Raw genomic sequence first — 9,979 nt, forward strand, 5'->3', positions numbered from 1 at the left:
AGTTTGCTGAGTAGAGTGTTGGAAGCCATTTTGTAGATGACATCGCGAAATCGAGGATCGGTAGGATAGTCAGTTTTACTAGGTAAGCTTGGCGGCGTGAGTGAAGGAGGCTTTGTTGCGGAATAGAAAGCCGACTCTTGATTTGATTTTCGATTGGAGATGTTTGATGTGAGTCTGGAAGGAGAGTTTGCAGTCTAGCCAGACACCTAGGTACTTATAGATGTCCACATATTCAAGGTCGGAACCATCCAGGGTGGTGATGCTAGTCGGGCATGCGGGTGCAGGCAGCGATCGGTTGAAAAGCATGCATTTGGTTTTACTCGCGTTTAAGAGCAGTTGGAGGCCACGGAAGGAGTGCTGTATGGCATTGAAGCTCGTTTGGAGGTTAGATAGCACAGTGTCCAATGACGGGCCGAAAGTATATAGAATGGTGTCGTCTGCGTAGAGGTGGATCAGGGAATCGCCCGCAGCAAGAGCAACATCATTGATATATACAGAGAAAAGAGTCGGCCCGAGAATTGAACCCTGTGGCACCCCATAGAGACTGCCAGAGGACCGGACAGCATGCCCTCCGATTTGACACACTGAACTCTGTCTGCAAAGTAATTGGTGAACCAGGCAAGGCAGTCATCCGAGAAACCGAGGCTACTGAGTCTGCCGATAAGAATATGGTGATTGACAGAGTCGAAAGCCTTGGCGAGGTCGATGAAGACGGCTGCACAGTACTGTCTTTATCGATAGCGGTTATGATATCGTTTAGTACCTTGAGCGTGGCTGAGGTGCACCCGTGACCGGCTCGAAACCAGATTGCACAGCGGAGAAGGTACGGTGGGATTCGAGATGGTCAGTGACCTGTTTGTTGACTTGGCTTTCAAGACCTTAGATAGGCAGGGCAGGATGGATATAGGTCTATAGCAGTTTGGGTCCAGGGTGTCTCCCCTTTGAAGAGGGGGATGACTGCGGCAGCTTTCCAATCCTTGGGGATCTCAGACGATATGAAAGAGAGGTTGAACAGGCTGGTAATAGGGGTTGCGACAATGGCGGCAGATAGTTTCAGAAATAGAGGGTCCAGATTGTCAAGCCCAGCTGATTTGTACGGGTCTAGGTTTTGCAGCTCTTTCAGAACATCTGCTATCTGGATTTGGGTAAAGGAGAACCTGGAGAGGCTTGGGCGAGGAGCTGCGGGGGGCGGAGCTGTTGGCCGAGGTTGGAGTAGCCAGGCGGAAGGCATGGCCAGCCGTTGAGAAGTGCTTATTGAAGCTTTCGATAATCGTGGATTTATCGGTGGAGACCGTGTTACCTAGCCTCAGTGCAGTGGGCAGCTGGGAGGAGGTACTCTTGTTCTCCATGGACTTCACAGTGTCCCAGAACTTTTGGAGTTGGAGCTACAGGATGCAAACTTCTGCCTGAAGAAGCTGGCCTTAGCTTTCCTGACTGACTGCGTGTATTGGTTCCTGACTTCCCTGAACAGTTGCATATCACGGGGCTATTCGATGCTATTGCAGTCCGCCACAGGATGTTTTTGTGCTGGTCGAGGGCAGTCAGGTCTGGAGTGAACCAAGGGCTGTATCTGTTCTTGGTTCTGCATTTTTTGAACGGAGCATGCTTATCTAAAATGGTGAGGAAGTTACTTTTAAAGAATGACCAGGCATCCTCAACTGACGGGATGAGGTCAATGTCCTTCCAGGATACCCGGGCCAGGTCGATTAGAAAGGCCTGCTCACAGAAGTGTTTTAGGGAGCGTTTGACAGTGATGAGGGGTGGTCGTTTGACTGCGGCTCCGTGGCGGATACAGGCAATGAGGCAGTGATCGCTGAGATCCTGGTTGAAGACAGCGGAGGTGTATTTGGAGGGCCAGTTGGTCAGGATGACGTCTATGAGGGTGCCCTTGTTTACAGAGTTAGGGTTGTACCTGGTGGGTTCCTTGATGATTTGAGTGAGATTGAGGGCATCTAGCTTACATTGTAGGACTGCCGGGGTGTTAAGCATATCCCAGTTTAGGTCACCTAACAGAACAAACTCTGAAGCTAGATGGGGGCGATCAATTCACAAATGGTGTCCAGGGCACAGCTGGGAGCTGAGGGTGGCCGGTAGCAGGCGGCAACAGTGAGAGACTTATTTCTGGAGAGGGTAATTTTCAAAATTAGTAGTTCGAACTGTTTGGGTATGGACCTGAAAGTATGACATTACTTTGCAGGCTATCTCTGCAGTAGACTGCAACTCCGCCCCTTTGGTAGTTCTATCTTGACGGAAGATGTTATAGTTGGGTATGGAAATCTCTGAATTTTTGGTGGCCTTCCTGAGCCAGGATTCAGACACGGCAAGGACATCAGGGTTAGCAGAGTGTGCTAAAGCAGTGAGTAAAACAAACTTAGGGAGGAGGCTTCTGATGTTGACATGCATAAAACCAAGGCTTTTTCGATCACAGAAGTCAACAAATGAGGGTACCTGGGGACATGCAGGGCCTGGGTTTACCTCCACATCACCCGCGGAACAGAGAAGGAGTAGTATGAGGGTGCGGCTAAAGGCTATCAAAACTGGTCGCCTAGAGCGTTGGGGGCAGAGGATAAGAGGAGCAGGTTTCTGGGCATGGTAGAATATATTCAGGGCATAATGCACAGACAGGGGTATGGTGGGGTGCGGGTACAGCGGAGGTAAGCCCAGGCACTGGGTGATGATGAGACAGGTTGAATCTCTGGACATGCTGGTTGTAATGGGTGAGGTCACCGCATGTGTGGGAGGTGGGACAAAGGAGGTAACAGGGGTATGCAGAGTGGGTCTAGGGGCTCCATTGTGAACTAAAACAATTATAACTAACCTGAACAACAGTATACAAGGCATATTGACATCTGAGAGAGACATACAGCGAGGCATACAGTAATCACAGGTGTTGAATTTGGAAAGCTAGCTAAAAACAGTAGGCGAGGCTAATCCGCTAGCACAACAAACAGCAGGTAAAATGGCGTTGACTAGGCAACGGGGCCGACAGGTAAGACAAACAAGCAGAAAGGAGTACCGTGATTAATGGACAGTCCAGCGTGCGTCAGCTATGTAGCCAAGAGATCAGTGTCCAGGGGGCAGCGGTGGATGGGCAGGGGGGCTGGCGAGTGTTATCCAGGTTTTTTTTTTTTTTTTTTTAAACTAACAATGACTAACTAGCTTGTAGCTAGTTAGCTGGTTAGCGTCTGGAGGTTCTTGAGTGTGTCATAAAAATAAAAATAAGAGTAAAAGTAACAGCGATTCCGTATCACATTGGGTGAGGCAGGTATAGATGTGATGTATAGATGTATAGATGTGATGTATAGATGTGGTGTATAGATGTGATGTATAGATGTGATGTATAGATGTGATGTATAGATGTGTAGATGTGATGTATAGATGTGATGTATAGATGTGATGTATAGATGTATAGATGTGATGTGTAGATGTGATGTATAGATGTGACGTATAGATGTGATGTATAGATGTGATGTATAGATGTATAGATGTGATGTATAGATGTGATGTATAGATGTATAGATGTGATGTATAGATGTGATGTATAGATGTGATGTATAGATGTATAGATGTGATGTATAGATGTATAGATGTGATGTATAGATGTGATGTATAGATGTATAGATGTGATGTATAGATGTATAGATGTGATGTATAGATGTATAGATGTGATGTATAGATGTGATGTATAGATGTGATGTATAGATGTGATGTATAGATGTGATGTATAGATGTGATGTATAGTCCAGTAGAGTAATCTGATGTTATTATTTATGAAGATCACCTCATCCACACTCTCTCCTTCCCTCTGCTCTCTCTTCCCCGTTTCCCCCATCCACACTCTCTCCTTCCCTCTGCTCTCTCTTCCCCGTTTCCCCCATCCACCCTGGTCTCCTTCAGGTCCTCTCCCAGCTTTCCCCTCAGACCGTAGCAGAGATGGACGCTCTCCTGGGAAACAAACCCCGACCCAAGAAGGAGGCTCTCGCATAAAGAGAGACGGAGCGAAAGCGAGGGAATGAGAGAGATGGAGAGAAATAAAAAGGAACCAAGAGATGGAGAGATATAGAATGGGAAAAATGAGACGAAAAGCAGAGGAGTGAAAAGGAGGACAGGAAGGACAAACAAAGATAATACTATGTAGAAGGAGAATCTGAAGTGACGTCAGAAATAAAGGTTTAGATGTGTTCCTAAAGGGGTACAACTGGTTGTTACTGAGGTCCTCCTTTGTACTTTTGGTTATAGGTACATAATTGTATCCCAGTTCATACCTCAGAGAGTACCTTTCTCCACAGGTACAAATGCATGCTTTTTTCCTTTTAGGGTGTCATTGTACCTTATAGTGGGTATTGAGGGTACCCAAAATATGTTCGTACCCTGGGTAACAGAAATGCACAGTGCATTGGGAAAGTATTCAGACCTCTTGACTCGTTCCACATTTTGTTACATTGCAGCATTATTCTAAAATGGATGAAGTTCAAGTTTTCCTAATCAATCTACACACAATACCCCATAATGACAAAGTGAAAACAGGATTTTAGTATTTTTTCTGCACTTGTACCCTTAAGGTGCAATTATACTTTTTATCTGCACATGTACCCTTAAAACATGCCATTATACTCTTTATCTGCACATGTACCCTAAAAGGTAGCAAAATGTGAGACCAATATGTGTACCTCTATTCTGATTTTTTTTTTTACCCCAGGGGACAATAAGTACCCTTATTTCTAAGAGTGTATTGTTCTACTGCACACCACCTTTAAGACACTGTGCTCATCCCTTTAATACACACTGTGCTCATCCCTTTAATACACACTGTGCTCATCCCTTTAATACACACTGCACACCACCTTTAAGACACTGTGCTCATCCCTTTAATACACACTGTGCTCATCCCTTTAATACACACTGCACACCACCTTTAAGACACTGTGCTCATCCCTTTAATACACACTGTGCTCATCCCTTTAATACACACTGTGCTCATCCCTTTAATACACACTGTGCTCATCCCTTTAATACACACTGTGCTCATCCCTTTAAGACACTGTGCTCATCCCTTTAATACACACTGTGCTCATCCCTTTAATACACACTGCTCATCCCTTTAATACACACTGTGCTCATCCCTTTAATACACACTGTGCTCATCCCTTTAATACACACTGTGCTCATCCCTTTAATACACACTGCTCATCCCTTTAATACACACTGTGCTCATCCCTTTAATACACACTGCACACCACCTTTAAGACACTGTGCTCATCCCTTTAATACCCACTGTGGTCATCCCTTTAATATGCACTGTGCTCATCCCTTTAATACACACTGCTCATCCCTTTAATACACACTGCTCATCCCTTTAATACACACTGTGCTCATCCCTTTAATACCCACTGTGGTCATCCCTTTAATACACACTGTGCTCATCCCTTTAATACACACTGCTCATCCCTTTAATACACACTGCACACCACCTTTAAGACACTGTGCTCATCCCTTTAATACACACTGTGCTCATCCCTTTAATACACACTGCTCATCCCTTTAATACACACTGCACACCACCTTTAAGACACTGTGCTCATCCCTTTAATACACACTGTGGTCATCCCTTTAATACACACTGCACACCACCTTTAAGACACTGTGCTCATCCCTTTAATACACACTGTGCTCATCCCTTTAATACACACTGCACACCACCTTTAAGACACTGTGCTCATCCCTTTAATACACACTGTGCTCATCCCTTTAAGACACATTGTGGTCATCCCTTTAATACACACTGTGGTCATCCCTTTAATACACACTGTGCTCATCCCTTTAATACACACTGTGCTCATCCCTTTAATACACACTGTGCTCATCCCTTTAATACACACTGTGCTCATCCCTTTAATACACACTGTGCTCATCCCTTTAATACACACTGTGCTCATCCCTTTAAGACACTGTGCTCATCCCTTTAAGACACTGTGCTCATCCCTTTAATACACACTGTGCTCATCCCTTTAATACACACTGCTCATCCCTTTAATACACACTGTGCTCATCCCTTTAATACACACTGCTCATCCCTTTAATACACACTGTGCTCATCCCTTTAATACACATTGTGGTCATCCCTTTAATACACACTGTGGTCATCCCTTTAATACACACTGCACACCACCTTTAAGACACTGTGCTCATCCCTTTAATACGCACTGTGCTCATCCCTTTAATACCCACTGTGGTCATCCCTTTAATACACACTGCACACCACCTTTAAGACACTGTGCTCATCCCTTTAATACCCACTGTGGTCATCCCTTTAATACGCACTGTGCTCATCCCTTTAATACCCACTGTGGTCATCCCTTTAATACGCACTGTGCTCATCCCTTTAACACACACTGTGCTCATCCCTTTAATACACACTGTGCTCATCCCTTTAATACACACTGCTCATCCCTTTAATACACACTGTGCTCATCCCTTTAATACACATTGTGGTCATCCCTTTAATACACACTGTGGTCATCCCTTTAATACACACTGCACACCACCTTTAAGACACTGTGCTCATCCCTTTAATACCCACTGTGGTCATCCCTTTAATACGCACTGTGCTCATCCCTTTAATACACACTGCACACCACCTTTAAGACACTGTGCTCATCCCTTTAATACACACTGTGCTCATCCCTTTAATACACACTGCACACCACCTTTAAGACACTGTGCTCATCCCTTTAATACACACTGTCCCTTTAATACACACTGTGCTCATCCCTTTAATACACACTGTGCTCATCCCTTTAATACACACTGTGCTCATCCCTTTAAGACACTGTGCTCATCCCACACTGTGCTCATCCCTTTAATACACACTGCTCATCCCTTTAATACACACTGTGCTCATCCCTTTAATACACACTGTGCTCATCCCTTTAATACACACTGTGCTCATCCCTTTAATACACACTGCTCATCCCTTTAATACACACTGTGCTCATCCCTTTAATACACACTGCACACCACCTTTAAGACACTGTGCTCATCCCTTTAATACCCACTGTGGTCATCCCTTTAATATGCACTGTGCTCATCCCTTTAATACACACTGCTCATCCCTTTAATACACACTGCTCATCCCTTTAATACACACTGTGCTCATCCCTTTAATACACACTGTGCTCCTCCCTTTAATACACACTGCTCATCCCTTTAATACACACTGCACACCACCTTTAAGACACTGTGCTCATCCCTTTAATACACACTGTGCTCATCCCTTTAATACACACTGCTCATCCCTTTTACACACTGCACACCACCTTAAGACACTGTGCTCATCCCTTTAATACACACTGTGGTCATCCCTTTAATACACACTGCACACCACCTTTAAGACACTGTGCTCATCCCTTTAATACACACTGTGCTCATCCCTTTAATACACACTGCACACCACCTTTAAGACACTGTGCTCATCCCTTTAATACACACTGTGCTCATCCCTTTAAGACACATTGTGGTCATCCCTTTAATACACACTGTGGTCATCCCTTTAATACACACTGTGCTCATCCCTTTAATACACACTGTGCTCATCCCTTTAATACACACTGTGCTCATCCCTTTAATACACACTGTGCTCATCCCTTTAATACACACTGTGCTCATCCCTTTAATACACACTGTGCTCATCCCTTTAAGACACTGTGCTCATCCCTTTAAGACACTGTGCTCATCCCTTTAATACACACTGTGCTCATCCCTTTAATACACACTGCTCATCCCTTTAATACACACTGTGCTCATCCCTTTAATACACACTGCTCATCCCTTTAATACACACTGTGCTCATCCCTTTAATACACATTGTGGTCATCCCTTTAATACACACTGTGGTCATCCCTTTAATACACACTGCACACCACCTTTAAGACACTGTGCTCATCCCTTTAATACCCACTGTGGTCATCCCTTTAATACGCACTGTGCTCATCCCTTTAATACCCACTGTGGTCATCCCTTTAATACACACTGCACACCACCTTTAAGACACTGTGCTCATCCCTTTAATACCCACTGTGGTCATCCCTTTAATACGCACTGTGCTCATCCCTTTAATACCCACTGTGGTCATCCCTTTAATACGCACTGTGCTCATCCCTTTAACACACACTGTGCTCATCCCTTTAATACACACTGTGCTCATCCCTTTAATACACACTGCTCATCCCTTTAATACACACTGTGCTCATCCCTTTAATACACATTGTGGTCATCCCTTTAATACACACTGTGGTCATCCCTTTAATACACACTGCACACCACCTTTAAGACACTGTGCTCATCCCTTTAATACCCACTGTGGTCATCCCTTTAATACGCACTGTGCTCATCCCTTTAATACCCACTGTGGTCATCCCTTTAATACGCACTGTGCTCATCCCTTTAACACACACTGTGCTCATCCCTTTAATACACACTGTGCTCATCCCTTTAACACACACTGTGCTCATCCCTTTAATACACACTGTGCTCATCCCTTTAATACACACTGTGGTCATCCCTTTAATACGCACTGTGCTCATCCCTTTAACACGCACTGTGCTCATCCCTTTAATACACACTGTGCTCATCCCTTTAACACACACTGTGCTCATCCCTTTAATACACACTGTGCTCATCCCTTTAATACATACTGTGGTCATCCCTTTAATACTCACTGTGCTCATCCCTTTAATACACACTGTGGTCATCCCTTTAATACACACTGTGCTCATCCCTTTAATACACACTGTGGTCATCCCTTTAATACACACTGTGCTCATCCCTTTAATACTCACTGTGCTCATCCCTTTAATACTCACTGTGGTCATCCCTTTAATTCACACTGTGGTCATCCCTTTAATACACACTGTGCTCATCCCTTTAACACACACTGCTCATCCCTTTAATACACACTGTGGTCATCCCTTTAATACTCACTGTGCTCATCCCTTTAATACACACTGTGCTCATCCCTTTAATACACACTGTGCTCATCCCTTTAATACACACACTGTGCTCATCCCTTTAACACACACTGCTCATCCCTTTAATACACACTGTGGTCATCCCTTTAATACACACTGTGCTCATCCCTTTAATACTCACTGTGCTCATCCCTTTAATACTCACTGTGCTCATCCCTTTAATACTCACTGTGCTCATCCCTTTAATACACACTGTGCTCATCCCTTTAATACACACTGTGCTCATCCCTTTAATACTCACTGTGCTCATCCCTTTAATACTCACTGTGGTCATCCCTTTAATACACACTGTGGTCATCCCTTTAATACCCACTGTGCTCATCCCTTTAAAACACACTGTGCTCATCCCTTTAATACACACTGTGCTCATCCCTTTAAGAAACACTGGAGGCTGTAGGGTGAACAGTGCGACAAAAGGAGCAGACAGAAGAGGAAGCAGCCGTCTTCCAAAAATAATATCCCCAGACCTCACCTCCAAGACCCTCCACCCCCCCCAAAGGCACACAGACTGTGGCCAAGGCTCTGTTTAAGTACTTATGGCCTGTTCCGGGGGAGAGAAGAAGAAAGGACAGAAGAGGAGAGAAGAGGACCAGACTACCTCTGTGTGTGTAGATAGAGTCCATCTTTGGAGGGAGCTATACAAATAATATTGTCATAAAGACCAGAGAAGTTCCCTGTCCTCGTAAACGCACACGCTGTATCTGTTACACCCTGGTTGGCTGCTTTTCCTTCACTCTGCAGTACAACTCATCCCAAACCATCACAATCGGGTTGAGGTCAGGTGGTTGTGGAGGCCAGGTCATCTGATGCAGCACTCCATCACTCTCCTTCTTGGTCAAATAGCCCTTACACAGCCTGGAGGTGTGTTGGGTCATTGTACTGTTGAAAAAAATAAGCTCAAACCAGATGGGATGGCGCATGTCTGCAGAACTGTAGTCCTGACCCGATAAATC

General features: G+C 44.8%; 1 protein-coding gene across 1 annotated transcript in view; it reads left to right on the top strand.

The window, feature by feature from the left end:
- LOC135572795 (voltage-gated potassium channel subunit beta-3-like) overlaps positions 1–4,146 on the top strand; it is a 93,343-nt gene extending 89,197 nt beyond the window's left edge. Inside the window, exon 11 of the mRNA XM_065021215.1 lies at positions 3,898–4,146. Within this exon, the coding sequence (XP_064877287.1) occupies positions 3,898–3,987 (90 nt within the window). The 3' untranslated portion in view covers positions 3,988–4,146. The remainder of the gene's footprint in view (positions 1–3,897) is intronic.
- Positions 4,147–9,979: the final 5,833 nt, after the last annotated feature.

The sequence above is a fragment of the Oncorhynchus nerka genome, linkage group LG8, assembly GCF_034236695.1.
Source record: "Oncorhynchus nerka isolate Pitt River linkage group LG8, Oner_Uvic_2.0, whole genome shotgun sequence".
In the NCBI taxonomy this organism is placed as follows: Eukaryota; Metazoa; Chordata; class Actinopteri; order Salmoniformes; family Salmonidae; genus Oncorhynchus; species Oncorhynchus nerka.